Source organism: Suillus subalutaceus, assembly GCF_016647625.1.
Source record: "Suillus subalutaceus strain FC151 chromosome Unknown DFJ58scaffold_264, whole genome shotgun sequence".
NCBI lineage: Eukaryota > Fungi > Basidiomycota > Agaricomycetes > Boletales > Suillaceae > Suillus > Suillus subalutaceus.
In genome coordinates this window covers 22,406-46,523 of record NW_024540513.1, presented here as the reverse complement: position 1 = coordinate 46,523, position 24,118 = coordinate 22,406, and the positions used below count along the sequence as shown (strand labels likewise).

Below are 24,118 nucleotides of genomic sequence, written 5' to 3'. Positions count from 1 at the left end.
CGAATTTTGCCATGGCGTCTGCCCTGGATGATATCAGAGTTAATGTTTCGAGGTGAAAGGAGAAGTAGTCCTCATCAGCAACATACCGGACTTTCACCAGCGCTTGGTTCACTGGATGTACGGTTTTCGGGAGGTAGATTTTGCCTTGAGTTCCTTGATTGATTGTGTTCACTCATCGTTTGAAATAGTTGATGTTGAGCATCAGACTGAGTGAAGGTAGGGTGAGATAAGTAGTTAGAGGAAGGGTGGGTCCCAGCTTCAGCGCTCAGCGTTTAGATAGGTCATTCCTACAACTAGTACAAGCCTCAAGGCAATATTTGCTGCTGTATTGACTGGGCGCCTCCGAACTGCGGGAAATACAAATTGAAGAAACGATTATCTTCATATTTTTATACCGTCTGCCTAGCGACTATAAAAAACGCTATGCTGATCGCGGACACGCCAGTTTGAGTGGCCTTGAAGCTTTGAAGCTCGAAGTCGAGAAAAATGCGATCATATTTGCAGCAGTTAACGGCTCGATCGCAGTGACTAGTACTAGCGTTGTGGCAAGGACAGGGAAGGACCTCATCCGCAGATTGCCGCTTGAGCTTGAATTTCGACCTTGGTGCTCACACGTCGCATTGACGAAAGCTACACTAGTACTCTATGATTCTGACTATGTACTAGCGAATAGGCACTCGTTCGCTTCCATCTGTTTATCTGGCGCACTGCGCCACATCATGCCGTGGACTTGGCGCTGGTAACATACCTTTGAGCACCGACTATGATGCTGACAAGTCCGCACGATGCTTTGTACCGTGTCCTGTGCTTTCTTTCTGTCCGCAAAATCATCTGCCTTCGACTGGTGAGAAATCATTGTTCAACGTTTGCTTATCATATGCCTTCACATTGAACATACTTGTAATGATTGATATAGGTGTGTAAAGGCCTTCGCGAGTTGACATTCCACACAGCTATATGGCACGATGCGTACAAGCGTGCAAAACTTCCTCGTCCCCTCGGACCACTCGACTCTCAGTCTCGCGAGTTCTTAGAAAGCACCCTTATGAACTTGGCGTCAAGTGGAACAAGCAAGCTCTGACGATAACTTCTAAGGCGACTTGGTTTGGGCCCGAGTGGTCAGTCTTGCAAAGAGACCACTGGGAAGTAGTGGCTGGCTCGTGGCTCGTCATCCCGCACATTAGCGGTCCCGACATCCTGTGCTACGATCTGGAGCGCGGGCTGCGTCATGTCGTATATCATGCTGATGGCGCTCAGATACTGTCGTTCAAAAGCGCGACTTCTGAGGCAGCGGGCGGAGGATGCATCATGCACGCCATCGTGATGGAAGGCGCTCGCAGCAGCCCGTCATTCTCACAGTAAGTCGTCATCATCTATCATATTCAAACATTGATTGATTTTCTGATAGTAAACTACTCTCCGTTCGTTTCTCTTCTGATGGTCCACTGTTAGTATTCTCCCTTACTTCATTCGTATTGCTTTGCTCATCCCAGAAACTCATCCATTTCCTCGTTCTTCAAATGTTCTTCCACGGTTCACGCATCGCATATCCTAAGATTCTATGCCAGGGAGCATGGGGCTGCATTGGGCTGTGCGCCGCGCGCCCACCGAGGGGGTCTGTGGGAGCACAACTTCAGTACTAAGGCTGCTCAAGACGAGCAGCCAATCACAATGCTCGACCGCTCAGTTCTGAATCAACCGACTCCTGTGCTTCTGGGAACCCGTTAGGTGAATACTGTAATGTGTCCTTTCATACATGTTCCACCATCTTCCAAACTTCCCTGGATGATATCATCCTCTGCTACATTTCAGAAATCCATCACTCATGTCTCGGATTTGGAGGTACGGGCTGGCGGAAGGAATCGATCTCAGAGGTCACTGAAGTTGCCACTGGTGTTTGTCTGTGTTAGGATCTAAAGCTATTGGTTTCAGAAAGTAAGTTGCTAATTACTACTACTACCGATTCAAAATCCGACTCAACTTTGACTCAGACTCAAATCACCTAGGTGGCTCATATTCAAAATTCTGAATCATTCTGTACAGCATCTCCTTTCCTACATATGCCGGACACGACCCCCCAGTCCCTGTCCATCATCACCTCCTGCATTTTGCAGACATATATCCAATATGTCAACTCACTTGCACACGGAGGATTCTCAGCTCATCAATGATATGCACCGGCTCTCAAAGAAGTTTCAAAAGCTGGTACGATCAATGATGTATAGTGTGCCGTCAAATCCCTTCATCTCTGTTCGAAGCTGGAAGATGAACGAGTTCAAGTACTATGACATTCCATCGCCCTTTCCAACGCTAATGAGAGGTCTGTTCAGCCGTGAACTTGCATATGGAGATAACTCTGAGGGAGAGAAAAAGTACCCAATCGTAGCTCGAGGAAATGATAAGTTTTTCAACATCGGAGAGGCCCCATGGAGCGATGTGAGTTGTCTTCATGTCAAACTGCCTGACATCACTTCGTTCGCAGTGGTCAACACTCTCCTTACATACGGGACCCACATATACGCTGTCACTCAAATCTAATGGATGTATCATATTTGTCGCCCCCATTTTTTCCTTCGAAGGTGATTGTCACGACCAAGCATGCACTAGGTTCAATGCAAGGGGTCTCATAAACGCAATGAAAGGTTGGCCATCGGTGACTCAAGAAGCGCTTGGTAGATAAGGTCAAAACTGAGGAACAGCTGGCATCGAGATCATGGGAGAAGAACTGGACAGCAATCATCGTCGAGGTATGCAATCCATACAATGCAATTAAAAGTTCTAGAGCCAACTGTTACCCCACAGCTTTGCGACGACAGCTTTGAGGAGCATGTACTCCCTCATCCTACTGAGAAGTCAGGTCTACATCTCCACGGAATAAACGCAACTTCGAGGGAATTTCATACCGTGCCTACGGAAACGGTTGACGCATTCGCAGAAGAACGGGGAATTATCAAGACGCCTGCCATCGCCCTGAACTTGATTCCTGAAGTTAAATCCTTCGCTGACGATATCGCGAAAACCGGGAAATGGAATGGCAAAGCACTCGAGGGATTTGTAGTCCATACGCACATCATCGATCCAAAGCAGGGGTCTACCACTCGCAATACACGTCCTCCTTACCCAATAGGATCCTCTCTTTTGCAAAGTAAAGTTCGATGAACCACACATGATGTACTGCGACTGGCGGGAAGTCACTAAATTTTTGTTGTCAACAAAAGGATTGCTTAACGACGTCAAACTGCCAAAGTCGAAGTTGAAGCGGAAAGAGACGCGCCTTTATGTCGAATGGGTAAAAAAGGAAATAAGACATCATCCCAGCGCGTTTTCGAAATGGGCATCGATGATACCTTTGAACAAGCCATAGGCCGTGCAATCGCTGCGCGCGTCAGTATCCTTGGTCTTTGGCAGCCAAGTGCGGAAGAGATCGACGAGGCCGTGTGCAAGGCCCATGACTACATGCCTCAGATAAAAAAGCCTCAAGAAGAGAAGAAAAAGAAAGATGAGCAACCCGCGCTGCACTACTTCGGACTCCTCCCCATAGTCAATCTCATTGAAAAAAAATGGAAGACGCTTTGCCGAACATAGGCTTTTTCCCATGAAGGTGGTGAGCACGCTCATTAGAGTCGACAGTATTGTCCAGAATGGGGATCGCGACGACACATTTGTCAACTTCGATGATGGCTCAGCGCTCAGCATTCGAGGATGGCATGGCATTTGATGACTACGGATACGCATCTGACAGCGATCTTGAAGATGAAGAGGTCAAAGCTAGTCAGATGCCTCCTTTTAGCACTACAAGTAGATCGTCCATTCTCTCTTCCAAAAATGCAATTTTCTCTGCTGCAAGCAACGCATCCCTTTGTGCTACATCTCGCATTGCAAGGAGTTCCGCCTCTTTCTCTACTAGCAGCGCTTGCGTGTCCGCTAAAATTTGTGTTACCGCTTTCTCTATAGACATTACTTACAACTAGTGGACATAAGATATTCAAAATACGCACCAGTGTCTTGTTCTGCCGCAATCAATGCCTTCCTCCTTGCCCTCCCCTGTCTCCTGAATTTCTTGCGAATATCCGACTTAGAAAGCCCTTTGTATCGAGTACATCAGCAGTCGACGGGGCGAAATATCCTTGTGACGCACCAGTGGCCTCTCGCAATATAGCCGAGCATGCATCGCGTTCTGCTCTCTGCTTGTTCCGTTTCATCGTGCCCGCCTGGTACCTAGCGAACACTATCGAGGATATTAGATAGAATGAAATATGCTGGTGCGACATACAGAGAGCCTGCCGTTCCGCTACGCGTGATTGAAGCCGCTTGTCTATCCTCGCTAGCCATTTCATACTATACACGGGCTCAGATAGTTCCTGGCAGTTGTCCTGCATTGCTAAAGTGTCGAAGAATGCACCGTGACTAGGGTCCCGGGAATTAGGGTATGGCGTCTGGTTGACAGGCTAATTAGCATGGCCCTCGCAGAGGGCCAAATTTACAGGTGTGAATGACACGAAATTCACACAAATTTACTGACGGGAGTTCGGGGGCAGAGCCCCCGAAAGCTCCAGCTTTTTGACGCTAATTAGCGTTAATTTGCAGGTGAATTTCACCTAATTGACTGTAATTTACTCTACAGACTCCCATGTCTCCCACTCGTCATCCATTGGTGTCGTCGATGAAGTTGCAGTGTCAGACGTCAGCTTGGATGGAGGTCCGTGACTCGCGGAAGCGGTTGGCTCAAGCTGCACAGGCTGGTCTGAGAGAATATCGAGAAGGAATCCTGATGATAAGTTGATGTGATCACCAACATCAAACCTGTCACTTTTTTCTCCATCGAAGCTCACGTCATCACCATCATAAGGTCACTGTCCCTCACTGGTCTCGTCATCCGAGTCGTTTATTGCGACATCTCTTTTCATAGGTGGTCGGACAGGTGGTGGAACGACCGTTGGCTTCTCAGGTTGTTGGTCACCGAGGATGGTTGCATGCATATCGCGCCATTTGACCGAAGGAGCCGTTTTTGATGCCACTGACTGAATTAGATGTACATCAGTCTTTCAATAGTCCGAACGAGCAAAGGCAATTTACATCAGGTTTCCAGCGGTGCCACTGGCGAATTTGAATGGTTTCTTTTAATGTTGCGATGTCTTGTCGGCTCCGAGTAGGACTATTGAGCCACGTTATGGTCGACACAGTCCTCTCGTCAGCCATTGACACCGGTACCACAGAATATAACTTGATCGCGAGAGCCTGACACAAGAACAAGACTTTAGTGAATTGAACCAATCGCGTAAATGACTTTATCACCCCAAGAACCTGCGCGTTTTCATCTTTCTGGACAGCGAGCCACCAATCCCGAACATTCTCGTTTTTGCGAGGCTTGCGGTTGAAAGGATCTGCACCTTTGCAATACTCCTTGAGCTCGACCCAGGGACGCTAAGGAATGTAGACACCACGAGAGCAGTATACCGGTGGAAGTTGATGCCGAATAATTTTGAGATGGAAGCTGGGTCCTTGGCCAACGTCTCCATGGCAGATATCACCATGTGCGATCTTGCAGTGTCTGATACGTCCTTAACAGAGGACATGATGGATATACGAGCTTCTAGCACTGGATGAGTGACCGCGTGCGACAGCAAGTAACATATCGCTCGAAAGCAAATGCAATACCTATCTAGAATATAGTCAAGCTGCAAGCAGGAGATGAGCAATATCAGAACGCTGATGCATGCATGAATTGAATACATCGACTGAAGATATTAAGAAACTCACCTTTGTAGCGCAGCCAGTTCAAGAAAATATTCCAGCATCCACGCACTTTGACGCTCTCGTTACTATCTCGCTCATGTAGAAAGGCCCTGAATCACTGCTCTCCCGGCCCTGTATCGTTGTGGCATTTTTTCCTTGTTCATGTTCTCGTCGTCTGGCTCGACTAGAAGGCTGCACCGAAAAGTTGAACTGAGGCTTCGTGACACAAAGGTGAAGCTACAACTCTTTCGCCTCACTAGAAGCATGAGCCGAGTCTTCCCAAATCAACGCTGAATGCAAATGCGAATGTGTGCTGGCATCATTAGAGGACTGAGCCGAGTCTGTTTTAAGTGGTTGGTGTTTGGCGTGGAGGTGAAACTACGGTCCTATGTAAATCTTTCTAAGATGGACGAGTGAACATGCAAACGTTGCACGCACCTGTGGGGCATGTGCGGTCGCTACCCTCGATATGGTTAATCCTAAATCGACCTTGCTGGTGGGATCGAGGGTGACAAATGAGCGTCAAAATGTTGCCAAGAGGTGGAATGCTGATGCTAAATGCCCTTCAATGAGGATGTTTGAGTTCAACGACATTTGTAAAATACACACTATACACCCTTGTTAGGCGCACATCTGTGATTCATATTCAAGGGGAAGATGGAATTGCCAAGTGGTAACATTTAAAGACTCACTTAGTATGGGTCAGAAGCAGGCTACTTCCCAGCCACTGCTTCGAGTGTTTGAGGGCGGCATACTAGGGGTGCGGAACTGTCCGAAGTCACGTGAAACATTTAAACCCAGCACAACCTTATTTCCCTCACACTCAGCTTGCCCTCGATAACACGGGAAGCTTTTGTGCAGGAGGGACAGCCCAAGGTCAAATATATCTGTGGGAGGCGCGTCAATTAAATCAATATGTCAGGCGCCCAATCTCAATTTTTGACAGTAGATCGTGTCAGGCATCTTGTACAACTCTTGGGACGCCCACTGTCACCATGTCAGTGTCCTAAAATTTACCCATGCCGGTTAGGGTCCCGGGAATTAGGGTATGGGGCACTGCCGGTGCTGCCCTTGTTTCAGGCAGTGATGACTTTGGCGTCAGTGTCTGGTCCGTGGCAAGGTGTGTTGCATATTTCTTGTCGTTGTCGTGCTGTTAAAGCAATGTAGACTTGTCGACAATGACATGCAAATGAATTCCCAGTGCCATATTGTACGCTATCAGACCCTACCCCCCCCAGTAAAAGACATCGTTTGCGGCCCTGGGACATTCCCTACTTGTCACGTGCTCATGGCATCCCTCGATCACATTGTAAAGTGATGGAACATCGATAAGGGCAAGGTCATAAAAAATGGACGGGCACGCAAAACATGTGCAGTCTATGTGCTGGAGTCCAGATGGAGGATGAGTGGGGAGCGGATCCTATCTGACTTTCATTCCAATCATAGGGCCAATGACACTGATATGTTCTTTCACCCCTGGACCGCCTCTCAATGGCACCTTCCGAGTCCCTCCAGTCCCTTGTCGCGACTCCCGTTGTTGAACAAATCAATCGTCTCCTACTCGACATAAATCAAGAATCCGACGCTACCTCCATCGCCTTCTGCCACACCTTCCTCTCTCAATACATCGCATTTGGACGCCCGCTGAGCGGGTACTTTACCATTTGCTGTGTCATGGAGATGGAATGGACTGTGCTCCTTTGGTGCACAAAGGTCAGGTGTGCGAAGCGGCTGCGGCGAATAAAGCATGGGCCCGGGTGAACCTCATGAAATGTCCTGCGAAGGACTTGGGATTGGAGGATGGTGAGAAGGCAAAGAAAGCTTTGAGGAATGTCCTCGTAGATGCACTGCAGTGCTTTAGTGATTTGTTGGAGCAGATTGAGGGTATAGAAGCCGAACCTCCCGTCGATACCTATGAATGGGAGACTGTGTCCAAGAGTTTGGTAGATTTTTCTTGTATGTTAATTGGCCAGGTGTTATGATCTGATCCATCATTCCGATCAGAGACTAGTATCTGTCTGCTCTGTTGCGCTTCGAGAGCTATATGAGCATCTCCATATTTGCCTGACGCAGCTATTGAGCGACAGCGCACCCATCCTTGACAATCTTGTTCAGAAATCGGCGCTCAAGGCTACTACAGTGCTAGTGCAAAGGTTCATTAGGCTATGAAATGTGCAGCGCTTCTTTGGCTCATCCTTTACAGTTTCCCGGAGATCGCTCCGTCTTTTAACCCCCACCCCTGACAGCAGCTGCCAAATGCCTTGCACTTTACGTCTTTCCTCACCCTGTTTTTTCAATACACCTCAAGCCTTCCCAGCTGTCACTTGGTGACGACACCATCATGTCCAACATGTACTCTCTCCTCAATTACATCGCTGCGACCTCCAAAGAAATAACTGAATCATTTTCTTCCAACCAACTCCTTTCTAACCCCCCCTACAGTTCCTCGATCACCTCTCCCAATGATAATGTGACCCTCCAAAGCGATGAAACAGGGCTACACGGTCGCTCAGACGAAGAGAAGCGGGTCATTGGGATCACGACTATATCTGTTGTCACGCGCCTTGCACTCGAGTTCCGTACTGCGGGCCAGGAAGAAGTCACAAAACTTATGATCTCGAAATTGTTTGCAGCGCTTACAGACTTTGGAGCTGACTCACGAGGCTGTGATCCCGTACAACCTTGTGGATCTTGCGCTCCAAGCTCCTGAAGAATCATTTATAGACGTTGCGCGTGCGTTTTCGCTAATCAATCATGCTACGAACCTGGAAGACACGAGATTCTCTAATAATATGGCATGTAGGGAATCATACATCAATGGTGTGCATGTTGATAGATAGCAGGTGTTGGCCGCCCAGACCAGGTTTGCACGTGAACTGGACCAAAGGCCCGATTTGTATGATGTATACTTGGTCGAGCTGCTCGCTGTCTTCGGAGACAAAGGTGTTGCTATCCAGAACGTGGCGACGTCTGACAGACACGTCAAGGTAAGTTTGCTCACATATTGCAATATTGTGCTGAATGTTCGATTCAGACAGAAGAGATGATCGAGCAGCTGGCCTCTTCGTTATTGCCGATCGAAGCGCTTATTACCCATCCAGATTACTCTCCACACCTGGCCGCCTCGCAAGAGCTTACGGGCCTCTTCCGGAACATGTGGTTCCTCTGCGTCCTCTTCCACTTTACATCTGGCGAGGAGAAGGGCGCAATGACGTGGCTCATGCCTACGCTGGCGAAAATCGCAACAAAGATGCCAACTCTGGTGCTCGAGAATGCTCATCATGCAGCGAGCGAAATCGAGTATAGCACTGTCATCCGGCATGAATATGCGCATTCTGTTAGTGCTCTGTGTTATTTCGAAAGGGAGGATACTTAGAGATTTTGACAGGTTATCTCGAAGCACTGATCGTTCCTTGCACGCCATATTCCACGTCGCGCAAACGAGATACGCTCCTTGTCCCCGGGACAGGTGATCTTCTTGTTTATGATGCAAGACGTTGAGAGTGTGCGATCTGCTGCTGGTCTCCCATCTTCCCTGGTGTTATACTTCACGAATGGCAGCCTGAATCGACAGAGTTATCTCATTGTATGCATGGAATCTATGGTTGACAAGGTAATGTCTGTCTTCAGATATGGTGCGCTGAGCTAAATTGTCAGCAGGTTATGCGTGGATGCATGGGAGAGATGAATTCCCAGGCTGCGGAACAGGCATTACCGGCCCATCTATCAGAGGAACTTCGCAAGCTGCTTGTAGCCAGCACTCATCGCATATCTCATGCTCGGGACGTCGCGGCCAAATGCCTATTCAATCTGATCACGTCGTTTCCTTCTCTCATGTGCAACCCGCCGCTGGTGTATGCAATTGGGTTTCATTAGGGTTTCTGATGGGTCTCACGTAAGATAGGAAGGAAAAAAGTAACTTAGATGTTGACTGTACAATGGCAAGGCGGACTGAAATATGGGGTGAATATCTCTGGAACTCTAGCCGCCTTGTATGAGAGGACAGTTGGGATATTAATGCTTGAAGTGATCATTTGGTGGTAGCCCAGTCAGATGTCAAAAGTACAGGCGTAGCTATTTTCACACGGTCCTGCCAATGAGTAGCTCTCAAGGTGTTGATTTGAATACTTGCACCAGTGTATGTGAGCTTCACGAGCTTACTTAAAATTAATGAATAATCAAGGCACAATTGTTTCATACACCATTGGGGATGACAATACACTTGAAGTAACTATGATATGGTAAAGGGGATTACAAAAATGACTACTTATGATCACGTACTATCACCTAAAAGGCAAGCATTGGCACGAAGAAATATTTTACCTTCCATCGTTGTGATGACATTGGAATCCTTTGTCACCTTCTTTGTGTCCCTCATCGCTTTCTTTGTGGTGTGTATAGTTCCGATACCATCTCCACATATCAAGACAAAATCCTTGCCCTTGCCTGTCGGGGGCTCTGCAGTGATGTAACGAAAGGGAATTTTATCATGTTTTGTCCCCTTGTTACTTGATCTTGAAACATAAGTGACTGCGATGTTTCCATCCTCGACCGGCCCACTCGGTAAAAGGAATGGATCCGGAACTACTGTGCGAACCAGGCGATCATGGTAGTTCTGATACCAGCCATTTGGCGCTGGTAACACCCTTAAAACCAATGAACGCCGGGCTAGTATGGAGCTTAAGCTACTGCTGCGCAGAAATTGTGCAGCTAATCAGGAAGTTAACTCAAGGTGATGATGATTTGTGAATAAATAAAACTTGCGAGAAGATTCTGGGACATCAGGCTCGCCCTTCAACATGTCCTCCCTGTCCACTGGATTGATTTTCCAAGGGTCAAACTCTGAGGGAATGTGTTAGTAATTGAATTCGGCGCATTGAAGTTAGAAAAAATCTCACCCAGTGTGTTGGATACATGCGTGGAAGCTGAGGAGGCATTGGGGTGAGTTGTTGGTTCCAATTGTGCCGGTGGATCGGGAGGCGGGCTGGGAGGGGGAGTACCGGCTCTTAGAGCTTTCAGGATATATGACCGACGCAACATCTGAATGAATGCTTGCAGCTGTTCATCTGATAATCTACCTCCATCAAGGAGTGTCCCTGATTCACTGTCTGTTGTTAGTCATTATGCAGTCCAGCAAATATGATACTCACCTAACGACATCACTTCGCTGAATTCGCTGTCTTTGACCTTGAAAAAGGTCCACTTGACAGGTATTGTGTGCAAGAGAGCGCAGGGTTCCACGCAGTGATTTCCAATGCCCATGAATAACTACAACTTGTTTTCCAATGAACCGTGCCATAGGGTCATGCTTCTGTCCCTCATTAAGTCTGGATGCACAAGTTATAGGAACAGTGATCTGTCAAATGTGCCGTGAAATGAGTTTTTCACATACAGCCGAAAACATACATTTGAGTAGCCGCTACGAAATGTTAAGGTATGGCTAGTCAGGTCAACAGTAAGGACTGTGCCCGTCATGTTCCAGTGTCTTCCCCTCACCACCTTTATTAAGTCTCCAGCCACCACATCATATCCGCTTGCTGAGGTTAATTGTAGGGCAGCTGGGTTACGAGAGGAAGTGGTCCACCGGATCGGGACCGTTTGACAGTTGTCTGATGTTCCTCTGACAAGGAAAGTCAATTGCCCTGATGCAAAGTTGACATTTGTCACAGTCCCAGTTATCATATAAAGACTGCCCGCTTTTCGTACTATAATGTGATCACCTCTCATCGGTGCGTCGTCGTCGTCAGGAAGCGCTACCAATTTTTGGGACGTGCTACTGAAGAATGTGGACAACCCCTGGTCGACAATGTATGTTTCGACGGAGTGACTCGATACGGTGAACTGGATCAATATATCAGCAATTAAACTAGGGATAAGCCACAACTAACCTCAGTTTTACTGACGGAATCCAGAATGACAAGCATATTGTCACCAGCTTCAACAACTATACCACTCTTCCCCTTGTAATATGGTTCCTCTGCACTCGTATCTAAGACACGGACAAGTTGACCTGCTCGGATACGCCTCCGTAGGTCCGCAATGGGGAATGAGACTGAGTCCTCGATATTGACAAGTGTGTCATTCGATCCTGGGACATATGCCAGATCCACCAATACCGTGCCATCATTGATGTTAATGTCCAGTATCAAGCCCCAGCTCCCTGACATGGCCCCAGAAATGACCCGCACCTCATCTCCCTCAATCCAATACTGAGTTGAATATGCATGTATGCTGGCTGCAAGAAATTCTGGATTGCACCCAGACTGCATGTGGAGGGCTATGTCCTGCGCAGTGGGGAGGGATAATGTGACGACATCCGTTCTTCTGCATTCGATGCACAACAGGCCATGGACATATTTTTGTCCTTTGTACGTGCAGCTTTGGACGCCATCAGGATTCTTGAAGAGGCGGCGCTCGTTCTTCAGATTGCCAACATCCTTTGGGTCGCCAAGTTGTCTAGAGGCCACTAACAAAGTGAGAATGCCATCCTTATAAGATAGTCCATATGCTGCATCGCGATTGTATGAACCACGTGTCATGCGATACCACCCAGGAAGAGCCATGCTGGTAGGTTGAGTTTGATCGCCAGGAATGAATTCGCATCGGAGGAAGCACTCAGTATGGGAGGGTGGAAAAGCAGCTCGGATGAGGAGCGAATTTGGGGCAGTGACATACAAACGCCCAGGAAGTGTGGAATGTGTTTGGGTCTCCAAGCCGAATTCACTGAGGCATGTCGCCAGAAATGATGTCTTGGCCGCTATAACTCACTGACCGTTATGAAAGTCGAGAAGTGTTCAGTGAAATACATACCAGGCACCGTTACCATCCATTTGCCCGAGGTTACAGGTGCAACAAAATCTCCTATGCTATGGTTTCGCGGGTCTGGTGCGGTATCTAATGACTTCGAGTCTGGATTGTTGAACCGGGTAAAAAGGTGCTCGACCTTATCCTTCCAAACGCTAGCTGACGAGGGGTTGGAAGAATTGTTGGTGAGGAGTTGGAATTGATAGCGGCATCTGATGAATGAGGGATGTATCGGCCCTTTATGGCACGAAGACCAATCAATGCTTCGCCAATGTCTCCATCTGTGAGGAAAATGGAGTCCACTGCTTCCTTCCAGTCCCCTTGGCAATATCGAGCGCCAAGATAAGTTTGTAACTTCTGCAGCACTTCTCCAAATGACATATCAGTGAGCAGATGCTCCTCCAGGATATCCCAAGCACACGTGTCCATCAAAGGAGATGCAGATTGCACAATGTGTTCGCCCATGTTGCCGTGTTCACCGAAATCGTCATCCGGAACCACAAACAATTCATCTAGGTAGTTGAGATCAATAGATGTATCATATAAACCGATAGTTCACAAGCCTTCACTTTGAGTTTCATCGTCTCTCTCTCCATCCCCTGAGCTAACCTCTGCCTCGTCATCCAAAAAAATTCTGGCCTTGAAGCACTGTTAGAATTGATGCGATCAAGACTAAGTATGTCTTACACTGTCGGAGTTTTTTCTACGTTTGCTACGTCTGCTGACGCCAGCTTGAGCATTCAAATGGCGCTTAGACATCTATCCTATCAAGTAATTCGAATGTATGTATCTAATGTAGCACTACCTATGTGAGATGGTGAAAGTTGGAAAAGAAAGTACATTCACCGATCGGCGCCCTATTTGTAGTGAATCCCAATTTGGAAGCAATGCTTTCTCACGGCCACAAGAGTACTTGCATCTTCTTCGTAGCATTGTTTCGTCTGTGGACAAATGCTGCGTCATTGTCATTGTCGCGACCAAAATAATGGAAACTTACCTCCACACTGCGAATAAAAAATTTGTTATCCGTAGTTGCTCCTGCTATGCAAATTTAAGTATCCTCAACAGTAATACAATCATTATTATCTCTTCATCACGGAGGTGGGATGATCGGTATCTAAACAAGGGTATTGGAGTCCATGTATCAGTGTACATACAGTATTATATGGCATGTTGGAGGGAACGCTAAAATAGTCTTAGGACCTGCCAAAAGTTATGTCTATATTGCGAAGCAGCGTGGAAAATGCTCCTGAATGCAGACAGTGCACCATGTGGCAAAGTGCATGATGCAGACGATAGCAAAGCGAATGAGCTGCATCGTGGTCAAAGCTCCTGAAGTAAAATTTGTATTATCCTCCTCCAACGTCTGATGCAATTAGACATTGCTACCATGAATGGAGAACTCACTATCACCGTGCTTACTTTCTCCCCCAACTTTCACGCCACACAGCCACTGTGCCCTCCGAGGCAGCAACAATGCACCCAGGGCGCCATTTGTGAGACTGCTCTGGAATTCGAACAGTGCCTAAGGTAACAATAAATGCAAGCGGTATCACTGACATCTGATGCGAGCATGGTTTATACACGATCGTAGACAAACAATGTGTGAGATGGAAACATACCTCAATAACAAATAACATATTACAACTAAAATATAAGGCTACTATAGCTAGAGACATGATGACACCGGAAAACACTTCATCATCTGACAGTGTGCACAACAGTACCCACTGAAGTTGCAGATGTAAGTCCGTCACGATTGTAAATAAAACGTAGTTATTCTACACCTCAGACAAAAACAAAGTAACTCTATAATACGTTAGCTAACGTAGTGCATGGTGCCATAGTGTCTTGAGTTGTAACACGGCGGGTGAAAAGAAAGTAACTCAACGCTGTAATTCGGAGGTTTAAATAGTGAATGGAACTCAGCCTGGGCGTTGCCGAAACCGTTCCGGTCATTGCTTTCGGCTTTCGGCATTGGGTTTCGGGCATTGGGTTTCGGGCATTGGGTTTCGGGCATTGGGTTTCAGGAATTTGGATGCGATCACGTCTACGAAAGGCGGGAAGTGCATGGATGACTCACTTCTTCGAACCTCGCTGATGTCAGTTGTGTAAATTGTTATACTAGGATTCGAGTTACGTTTCAACTGCTCCGCTGCTGACTTGTTTCCCCGTGTCCAGATCCTACACCTGGAGACTCTTGTTGAGCTGGCAGTGACGAGGAGATGGGTACCACGGATGAAAGCCATCTTGTTCACCGATTTCTCATGACCCTTGAGCGTCAGTTTGAGATGGTGTATTCCTTTTGAGTGGGCGCTTCAAGTTGGGACGCTACTTTGTGAGTGGTGGCCGCCATCGAATCTTTTTCGGCGTCTTGGTCGGCAGGAGCGTTGACAAGGTCACTTACACATGCTAAGCTAAGGTGAGTAGGCGTTTAGTTGCATCTCTTACAGGATACTATCCTTGAATCCACCGGCCTTGCTGTAGACACGTGGTTGCGGGAGTACTGTGCTTTGCCATGTTGCAACTGATTCGATTTCTCGTCCCATCAATCTCTTCTCGCATTGATCTTGTACTGATAGGCGACCACATGGATCCTGCGAATCATTGGCTTATGGCTGCGGTAATATCATAGGTTTACCCTGAGGGAGAAGCGACTTTTTGTTCCTGCCAACGTCATGATTGGCTGGCAACTACCCTCACGGTACACTCGATTACACGACTTCTCCTGACCATTATAAATCAATTCCGTCTACAGGCTGTCACGCGCAAGTATCCCACCATACGGACGCGCAGCTCTACACGTGAGCTCGTATATGCGCGAGATTATGCATACAAACTGTCATCGATACGAGCTGTACGGCCTATTATCAAGCGATGACAGGACACTACTGTTACATGCATTCTCATCGAAAACCACCGCTAACATCAGATTCTTCCCATGTTCACGCACTTTGTACAGCTGCGGACGTCAGCGTGACTCGATCGTAAGTGCATCACTGCATGATAGGCTTAGCTGATATATAATCATCGAATCCCTATAACTAGTCATCAACTAGTCATTTTTACACGTTGTTCGTAGCGACAGTCTCTTAGTGGTGCAGATTTGAAACCTGCTGGCGAATGAATTTCCCTCTTATCAAGCACTGCTCACGGATAGTTCTTTGGAGGTTCGTCTGAACCTGGACCGCGCAGGTTTGTTTTCTATCGGAACACACCTCTGTGACATGGATGGTTTCTTTAGAGGTTCTTCTAACTGGACGTCTTAGCACAACAGAGTCGAAATCTGTTTCTCTTGGAGTTGGTTCGAAGTTTGCTGTCAATATTTTTGTGGTGCCAGGTGTATAGATGCTTGGAGGTCAGTCTTAACGAACTAGGCCCAGTCATTGCGCCAAAACCTCCTTTTTATGTGATGGTCTGTTCAAGACAAGGAAATTCACCTTTATGTCTCGTGAGGGTCGTCCCAGAAACATAAGATGGCAGTGTTTAATAGTCCATTCACAGGTTCTTATCGCACCAGTTTGATGTTTGCAATCCATGATTCCCGACCACCCAATTCGTACACAAGTTGTATCAAGTGATTAGTGCTGTTGACCTTTGGGCACATCACAACAACGGGCGCTTGCAATCACATGTTGGTCGCATACGTCGCTTTGTGGTAGTCGCAGTACACGATAAATTTATCACTGCCATTGCCCAAGGGGGTATCTGAGACTTTGGTCGATAGATTTAGTTCGAAATTGTTGCAAAGAATCTTGAGCACAACATTAGCTTTGGCGGCGAGCTGATATCCGGTTTTCCGATCGATGGACAACATGTTAGAGTGAATCTGGGTATAGTGCTATGATGCCAATGTCTCATTCACGTGGGACGTTGTACTGACCTTGAATTCACTTTCCCCGCATAGAAGCACGATAGCGAGATCGTCGATGGGTCCGGTCTTCCAAGCATACATCTTCTTGGAGTGCCTGTAAACTTCTGTCAGTACTTGTCACCATCATCATAATGTGCGATCACATGAGCGTGAAGTAAACGAGATGGTGAACACCAAAGTCAGCGGGCTTCCTGCCAAAGTTAACGGAAGTAGGGTGAAAAGCAGCAAATTGGTTATTCGATATAGTGCACATTTGCCCAGAGGAAGAGTCAATCGCCAGCACTTTAGGATAAAGTCCCGCAGTGAGAGCCGAGCTGATGAGAGCAATATTAGGTCCATTGCTATCCAGAAGCAGCGACACGTTCACGAAGCGCGTGCGGTTGCGACCGAAACGCGCACTGCATAGGAGCATCAGTAATGGGGAGGCGTTAGACACACTATTACATACTGGCCGAGTTCCCGAATGAAACGATGACAAACGAAGAGTCGACTAACAAGCTGCAACGGACTTCTCAGTCAAACAGTGATTATGTATCAAAACCATCATACCCTAGGAATTGTTGACGTAACCCCTCGATCTGTTGAAGATTCTAGTGCTAAGGAAATTAACCCGACATAACTTGCGCACGAAACTGAGATTCTCGGATGCTCTACGCCAACTCGAAAATGCATTGTTGATCGTCAAGAAGTCCGAATTATCTGAAAAGTGGAGGTAAGTTCATTTTCTTATAGTGTAGTGCACAACTAACCAATGCAGAACGAACTCTTGGCACGGTCCGCTTCTTGCTCCATACCCATTGGTACTGTGAACGGGGACTTGCAGCAGCAATTGTTAGAGCGGGGTCCAGACATCGGAACAATACCGCAGTGAGCAAGAAATTCCCTAGATGCATGTCTGTGGGTAACATGCTCAGAAGCCTACCCATCAGAGTGATGTCCTCTGACGGTGTAAGAGCGCGCATCTAAATGACAGATGTGAAAGGTAAACACGAGGGTTCTGGTGTCGACAAACCTGACTAGTGCTGAGATAACTCTTTGCACATTGACTGGCGTAGGAGGATCCAGTGCGCGGGATAACACATCCGCGATGGAGGTACCAATTTTCACCTTCATAATTTTGATGTGCAGGGCGAGGTCTGATAAACTGAAGCGCATCATCTCTGGCAAAGGATGATCTGCCAACTAAGTACAGGTTTTCAGCAAAAGAGACAGCTCAGGAATGCGCAAGTCTTACCAATGTATCATGACGAATCTTGGTGGAAACATAATCCATTCTGCACCTGTCCTGCGCGGCCTCTACGCTGAGCAGCATTACTTTTGGCAACGAACGTTTCGACCAAACGACTGAGTTGGCGCTTTTCGTCAAACCTAAGGACAGTCAGTTGACTCCAAGAGGGAGGGGTATCGACCTCAACTCGCGATGTTTGCTGGTGTCTATGACACAGGTAATGTCAGGCATAGTAATACCTGTCTCAGCAATGTTGGTCGGTGCGAAAGAGTAATGAGCAATGGTGCTTGGCTTCGAGGAGCAGATGCAAATAAGAACCTATAACGATTTTACGAACTTCCTGGGGAGGGATGTCAAAGACTGCGCTCTGATTGTCGCTCGACAGTGTAGAATGCAATGGATATCACCTGAAGCTGTTTTCATCCCCAAATGCATGATGTTCGGTAAGAAGATCGTTCATACGCCGAATTTCCCCTAAACCAGGCATAAAAATTAGAACACCCGCTGAAAAATGATGCCTCTCTTTGTCCTCAAAGCAGAGGCGTTCTAGTAGATGAAGAATCAACTCGTATGGAATCGCGCGCTCATCAAGAAGATTGACGGTGTTAATCGTTTGATAAGAGTAACGCTTCTCCAGCCTCATAGACTGGCTTGAATTCTGCTGTCCGCCATCGACTAGCGTCTCTTCGTCATCATTGCCGTAGACAGTGTCTTCGTCCCAATCAAACCTGTTCCTGTTCCTGTTCTTGTGGGATTTGTTATGTACTGATGAATTATTCGAATAAGTGAGCGTATTGCAAGGAAAGTTTAGAAGCTGACTCACGATTAATCGGTGAGTTTTCCTGGGTGGACCAATCTGCGTACTCTATAGCATTCGTGACAAACGCTAGACGAGTATTCCGCGTAGTATTGCTTTCTAATCGAATCGAATATCCGACAAGCAAGCTCGAGGTTCCAATGGCACCAACAGAGTCGCCTAGCTCACGAGAAACTCGTTGAGCAATCACTGATATTCGACACGGTTCCGTGCAGTATATCTTGCAAGGGAGGCCACGGCCAGCTGATCCTCTAAAATGAACGCAGGAATTTGTGTTGATTTGTCGCTGTAAAACCAGAGAATAAGTAAGGTGTGCCTTTCAAGACGTAATGTCACCTTACCAGCCAGTCTCGCCACTGAGCACGAGGATCTGTGAATGGTCAAGAGTAGATTGAATGTCATCTCTATACTTCGCAATAGGAAGCTGCTTGCGGTGATAGTACTACGAAAGAGAGCTTAAAAATGTAGATTAAACCTTCACTTCTGGAGCCCCACTTACAAGCATTTCCTGATATGCAGGTCGCATTTGTCGCGTTCTGAAGTCCGCAATGATATGATCAGAGCCAGTGTCATTGCGAGGCGGAAGCCGAACTGGTGTGGGGTCTTTGGCTTCTGTGGTGACCCTCGTATTCTTCTCCATCTTGAACTAGAAAGCAAAGCTCAGTGTGAGAAACAGGTATTTCAACGAGGAGCGTTGCCATTGGACAAGCATCAATCTTTTTTCAACAATGTTTCTCATATTCGCCCAGACTTAGCAATTGATGAGATATTCCCATAACTTTCTGTCTCAAACTCATCCCATAAATCCCTGAAGACAGGCGGGAGTAACCGGAACGACGTATGGTTGGCTAAAGCACCAGAAGACCCGACCGCAAAGCCATCAGTGGCAGGGAATGTAAGAGCGTGTAAAGCAAGCGTTGCGACATAGTACTCTGCCTGGATATCATTATGACAGGCAACATCGCGCATGTTCCACTCATCCATCTTTCCCCCCTCCCAGTTGACCGTAACACATGCACGTTTCGCACGACTTGGCCCAGAAACAATACTGTAAGTGACTGCGGCGTACCGGTCAACCTTGAAGACAAACTCGGCTAGAAGTGTCTTCGGTGTTTTACTGGACCAGTGCTTGGGTAAGATCATGTCCCGTATGCGAATTATGGTCCCTCCCTCTCCAGCAATTTCGGAAGGAAGGGTATCCAATATCTCAAGCATGCTACCGAGACCCTCCTCGTGTTGGTCAAAGATATCGGGGATGTCAGACGGCACATGTATATCTTGTTTTTCAACACACGGACCAGCATTGAGGGGTTTTGCCACTTTCTTCTCTTGTGCCACCGACAGCTCTGGACTCGATTCTCGTAATCTTGACTGGAGTAAAAGGGCGTCAACCCTAGCACGTTCTGACCGATACTGCGTTTCTGCATCTTTTTCATTAAAGAAGTAGTGCGATTTCAAAGCCATAAGCTTGTCTTGGAGACGCTGGACCAGTACAGGGTCACAGTGAGGCGCTGGCTTGCCTCTGGCAGTAAGATCTGTATCTGCATCTTTATACGGACGTACTCTGCAACCAGGTCGTCTATATCAGGTGAACTGGATCTCGACGGAGAAGACCTCGTCGATTCGGCGGGATGAATATCTCGAGATTTCAGCAAGTCTAAATCTGAGGCTGGCCAATGTCTCGCTGGCACAAACACCAAAGCATTCGCATCGAGCTTTGATGCAGCTGTCACTACTGGAGAAAGTGGTAAGGGGGTGGATGACGGCAAAGGACTTCTTGACGTCGGAGACTGAAGCTCTTTACGCTTTCTCCGAGGCACTTTCGAGTCGTCAAGGTCCTCAGCCACTGTTGACACGCGAATTAGAACTACAATTGTAAACTTGAACAACAATCATCTCACCTCTCTCTTCAAGTTCATCTTCCGAGCAGTAAGTGTAAAGCTGCAGGAATGTAAGCGCTGGCTTGAGAGGTAGAGGATAGACGAACCCATTCGTATGCTTCCTCCAGATCTACTCCTTGGATTGCCCTGAGGCATTCATCTACTATGTCCTGTGAAAAGCCTAACCTTCTCAGAACACGATAGGTAATTCCAAGTCGCGTCACTAGTTTCTCTTCTGTCTCCTCTAAGAGTTTTCTCTCGCCTGTAAAGAACGGTAAGGCGCCTATTGTGACAACGGGTTGCAGGACACCAGCTCACACTCGGGCTCTCCCAATATAATTTGAAGATGCGCTCTACTAGAGCGAGTCAACTTGCAATGAAGGCAATGTCTTAGAGAACCGCCGGTCAACCTCAATGGCCTTGATAAAGATAGACTGATCAGCACGATTTCATAGCGACTGTGACACCAAGTATCGTCTACCTTAATTGTTCTGAGTGTCTCTTTCTCCGTTTTCTCCTGATACTTATCGACAAGGTTCTGCAGTGACTGTTCTTCTACTTTATCTGGGTCGAAAGAGTGGTCTTAAGATCGGATTGGACGTGAGCAGCCGTGCTGGGGTGCAACGCGTCACTTGTCGGGGCCTCTTCAGCTGTAGTATCGATAATCGTATCATAGCGTATCATCTGTATTTTGGTCGTTTTTCACCACTTTCTTCGGCATGTTTTGAGGCGTGCGAAGAAACATGGCGAGTGCAGTGCCAGGAATTGCACGGTATTGTGTTGGGGTGCATTTGCAGGTCGAGTGCTGGAATACAGGGACCCAAAATTTTGCCTCGAGCCTGCATTAGTCGTTTCAAGAGGTTTCGATTGCTATCCGGGTGGGCAGGATGAGTATGATTATCAGACAGTGAGCACTGCACGTTGTTGCCTCGCTGTTTGTCTTTATCTAAGCGAGGCATGCACGGAACCACGCTGACAGCCGTCGTGTTAAGATGACAGTATGCGAAAGCCAAAACAACACTCACATCATCAACAGTTTCACGTTTCTCACCTTCCCCTTCTCCCCCTTCAACTTCTGGTACTGGATGGTTGGTTTTAATGGCTGCAAGCTCCACGGATGAGTTTGAGCGAACACGATGACTGAAGAAACCACGCTTGGAGCATTCTGGTGGAACAGACTTGTCTGGCGGTAGGCGATGTCGAGAGATGACATTCCAGAAGCGGCGAACCAAAAACAAGGGGGGAAGACGGAAGCCAGGCGATGGCGATGGGAGAGATTGCTGCGAAGACTACAAGTACTTGCTGTCAGTGCGAGTACCGTTGCCTGAAAACACGAGTTTTATCTGGAAGAAATTGTGATATGAATTGTCGTGCCAAAATCGACAAAGGAGATGATCGCAACATGTTGGTTCGTCTAAGTACACATACCGGGAAGAGTGAAACGACAAAGAGTCTTCTAACGACGAGCAAAAGTTGGCGACAGACGCATACACAGCGGAATGAAACCGAGGAAAATATAAGGCGTCATAATAGACAAGATACATTGCGACACCATGAAGCGAGGAACATCGCGACGGAGGAGCAAAAGCGAGCTGGCGTTGGAGGATTTGAGCGTGGTGTGACGTGGGTGGATACAGATGGCATTGATCATCTGCGTTCGCATGAGCGATAAACACTCAAAAGGAGAATGATCGAAAACTTAAAACTCACCCATGAAGAGTTTCGTTGAAGGAAATTTGCTAGTGCACTTGAATTGGAGACGTCAATTTTAGAGCCAAACACCGGGTGTATAGACCCGATTCTCAAGCCCTCTGCATGATTGAACACTTCAGATCTTAGAAAGTAGAACATATATCAAACGATACATACCTGAGATTCATTGGGATGCTGTCCTCGTCTGCTTTTTGGCGATTCGCAAAGTCATCAAACCGACTTTGGGTAGCGCAGATTTTGGTTAAAACTATATTGAGTACGTGCGCACGTAACAACTGAATTGACATACCCGTCAATGGCGGAAGTCGACATTCTCCAGCTAGAGTTCGGAGATGGCGCATATGCATGTCAACAGAATTTGGGATGTCGTGCTGCTTTGGGCGTGGAGTTTACAGTATAGCTGCATAATTATCAAGTAAGCAAACAGGAATGAAGTTGGAAGGTTGAAAGGAACGACGTACCCAAGCGGTACAACGTCTCCTTTGTGACACATAGGGGACACGGTTGCATTGTGACGGAGGTTGCAACTTACGGCGCGTGCTCGATGACATCCGAGTCCCACCAAGACACAAACCAAACGAAAATAGATCATTGAGGTGAGCAGGTGTTGGTGTATTGGTAGGGTAAGGGTGGTTTCAAGGGTGGAAATCTGACGTGTCTACGCGTGTTAGAAACAGAATATCAATAAAAGTAACACACCTATAAAATACTGAAGGGAGGGGACGAGGTATGGCGAAGGAAGCGGTTTTACCCAAAAGGGCCAAGTAAGAACATTACCAGCTTGTTACCAGCGAGCATTTGCGTGCTAACGATAAGGGAAGCGATTGACCCGAGCGTTTGCACTCGATGGACGACGAGTAGGACGACCCCTTCGTGTATTTTGCACATGACGGGGATTTAATGGAAGTTCAGATAAGGAAAGGACAATTATTATGTAAGGCGCAAGCTGCAACAGCAACCGATATCTCGTCCGCATCCTTTCCAGCCATCTTTCAATGTCCGTGCAGAAGTTCCAACGGCCACCCATAATCAACCCGATCCTCCATTTCGTTGAAGCGTCCACTCTCAAATCTAAATCTTGCGTCGCTCCTCGTGGCATGAAGTTCCGAGCTGGTGAAGCGTGTGAAAGGGTTGTGAACCACCACTGAAGCTTAAGCTTGAAGGTCGATTTAGTGGGTGCCTGGCGGCGAAGTCGAGTTAAACTGGGAAATGAATGCAGATAAGTTGGACAAATATGCGCGTCCGCGGGGGATGACGCGGACGAAGGACACGTGTGATAATGTCCCGTTAATGCTTATAGCGTCCTTGCACGTCTGGCGGCCCGATATTCGATTGTGGCGGTTTCCCATGGGCACAGAACTCGCCCGATTAAAGCACTCAGATCCGGTGTTTCATCTTGCATTCTCGGTGGATGGACGCTCTATATTCAGTGGCGGCTGGGACGAGAAAATCTCGCAATGGGAGATACCTGAGGATATCCTCATAGCAGCAGAAAATGATCTTCTGGTCAACGCGAAGAATGAGGTGACTACTCCCAACTGTGATTTCATTCCCTTCCACGTTCAAGTATATTGATTCACATGCTGCTCGGAGCAAACCTGATGTGCGTTTTCTAATACTGTATATAATATATATATATCCTTGACCCTCGACTAGATGAAATCAGACTCCTCTTGCAGGCGCCAATCACCTACAAGGGACTCCTAATCATTGTGTGACCAGGGACCGTTGTATGTAACTCTTACACTGTATTTGACTTACTAAAATTATCCAGCATCCCGAAATTTGAGGACAACAAAGTTGACGTATCAGCGAACTGTGTGCACCTGGCTTCGATATTGGGAGATGGAAAGCAAGGTTGGGCAGAATCTGGTTTCTGCAGCGTTGAAATGCTCGGGCAATCGATATCAGACACTGTAGGGAACAATGCGACACTACGTTGCTTCTGTCCTCGACTACTGTAAAGCCCAAGCTGACAATCTGGTAAGCAGTGCGCCGTTTGAACTCTGTTACACTGGAATAATCTCCCTGCAGTGAGCTAGACATTCCGTAGGATATCATGACTT

General features: G+C 47.3%; 8 protein-coding genes across 8 annotated transcripts; 5 read left to right on the top strand and 3 right to left on the bottom strand.

Annotated features, from left to right (window-relative positions):
- Nucleotides 1–957: 957 nt before the first annotated feature.
- On the top strand, nt 958–1,728 carry DFJ58DRAFT_736362 (uncharacterized protein; the record flags this gene model as incomplete). Its single annotated transcript, XM_041386789.1, has 3 exons — nt 958–1,358; nt 1,409–1,447; nt 1,494–1,728. 3 exons carry the CDS (start codon nt 958–960, stop codon nt 1,726–1,728), a joined length of 675 nt encoding a protein of 224 aa, XP_041235797.1.
- A 232-nt stretch (nt 1,729–1,960) lies between these two features.
- Nucleotides 1,961–3,159, top strand: DFJ58DRAFT_870633 (RNA ligase-domain-containing protein; the record flags this gene model as incomplete). The annotated part of the gene is made up of 5 exons (XM_041394297.1): nt 1,961–2,436; nt 2,483–2,554; nt 2,580–2,621; nt 2,664–2,747; nt 2,803–3,159. The coding sequence occupies exons 1-5, from the start codon at nt 2,128–2,130 to the stop codon at nt 3,157–3,159; spliced, it is 864 nt and encodes a 287-aa protein (XP_041235796.1). The 5' UTR covers nt 1,961–2,127.
- Nucleotides 3,160–4,590: 1,431 nt separating this feature from the next.
- DFJ58DRAFT_823130 (uncharacterized protein) lies at nt 4,591–5,399 on the bottom strand. The gene is made up of 3 exons (XM_041392100.1): nt 5,077–5,399; nt 4,973–5,021; nt 4,591–4,740 (listed from the first exon to the last, which is right to left on the bottom strand). Exons 1-3 carry the CDS (start codon nt 5,197–5,199, stop codon nt 4,685–4,687), a joined length of 228 nt encoding a protein of 75 aa, XP_041235795.1. The 5' UTR covers nt 5,200–5,399; the 3' UTR covers nt 4,591–4,684.
- Nucleotides 5,400–7,208: 1,809 nt separating this feature from the next.
- DFJ58DRAFT_870622 (uncharacterized protein) lies at nt 7,209–7,979 on the top strand (the record flags this gene model as incomplete). The annotated part of the gene is made up of 4 exons (XM_041394296.1): nt 7,209–7,449; nt 7,521–7,679; nt 7,741–7,889; nt 7,940–7,979. The coding sequence occupies exons 1-4, from the start codon at nt 7,228–7,230 to the stop codon at nt 7,977–7,979; spliced, it is 570 nt and encodes a 189-aa protein (XP_041235794.1). The 5' UTR covers nt 7,209–7,227.
- Nucleotides 7,980–8,061: 82 nt separating this feature from the next.
- DFJ58DRAFT_870618 (uncharacterized protein) lies at nt 8,062–9,612 on the top strand (the record flags this gene model as incomplete). Its single annotated transcript, XM_041394295.1, has 6 exons — nt 8,062–8,410; nt 8,461–8,469; nt 8,580–8,723; nt 8,771–9,073; nt 9,206–9,349; nt 9,397–9,612. Exons 1-6 carry the CDS (start codon nt 8,078–8,080, stop codon nt 9,610–9,612), a joined length of 1,149 nt encoding a protein of 382 aa, XP_041235793.1. The 5' UTR covers nt 8,062–8,077.
- Nucleotides 9,613–9,914: 302 nt separating this feature from the next.
- DFJ58DRAFT_848018 (uncharacterized protein) lies at nt 9,915–14,219 on the bottom strand (the record flags this gene model as incomplete). Its single annotated transcript, XM_041393564.1, has 14 exons — nt 9,915–9,967; nt 10,060–10,427; nt 10,497–10,578; nt 10,635–10,840; nt 10,887–11,092; nt 11,143–11,577; nt 11,625–12,493; nt 12,547–12,752; nt 12,962–13,052; nt 13,110–13,188; nt 13,228–13,299; nt 13,538–13,581; nt 13,948–14,065; nt 14,163–14,219. 14 exons carry the CDS (start codon nt 14,217–14,219, stop codon nt 9,915–9,917), a joined length of 2,886 nt encoding a protein of 961 aa, XP_041235792.1.
- A 1,949-nt stretch (nt 14,220–16,168) lies between these two features.
- Nucleotides 16,169–22,562, bottom strand: DFJ58DRAFT_848017 (uncharacterized protein; the record flags this gene model as incomplete). Its single annotated transcript, XM_041393563.1, has 27 exons — nt 16,169–16,381; nt 16,424–16,508; nt 16,558–16,812; nt 16,863–16,912; nt 17,043–17,113; nt 17,164–17,309; nt 17,427–17,596; nt 17,695–17,848; nt 18,050–18,407; nt 18,466–18,618; nt 18,663–18,745; nt 18,801–18,901; nt 18,959–19,105; nt 19,276–19,507; nt 19,529–19,981; nt 20,023–20,305; nt 20,361–20,400; nt 20,447–20,601; nt 20,658–20,758; nt 20,899–20,989; nt 21,083–21,209; nt 21,365–21,628; nt 21,892–21,990; nt 22,050–22,173; nt 22,209–22,299; nt 22,342–22,371; nt 22,514–22,562. 27 exons carry the CDS (start codon nt 22,560–22,562, stop codon nt 16,169–16,171), a joined length of 4,125 nt encoding a protein of 1,374 aa, XP_041235791.1.
- Nucleotides 22,563–23,047: 485 nt separating this feature from the next.
- On the top strand, nt 23,048–23,627 carry DFJ58DRAFT_848016 (uncharacterized protein; the record flags this gene model as incomplete). Its single annotated transcript, XM_041393562.1, has 2 exons — nt 23,048–23,182; nt 23,226–23,627. The coding sequence occupies 2 exons, from the start codon at nt 23,048–23,050 to the stop codon at nt 23,625–23,627; spliced, it is 537 nt and encodes a 178-aa protein (XP_041235790.1).
- Between the last annotated feature and the right edge of the window lie 491 nt (nt 23,628–24,118).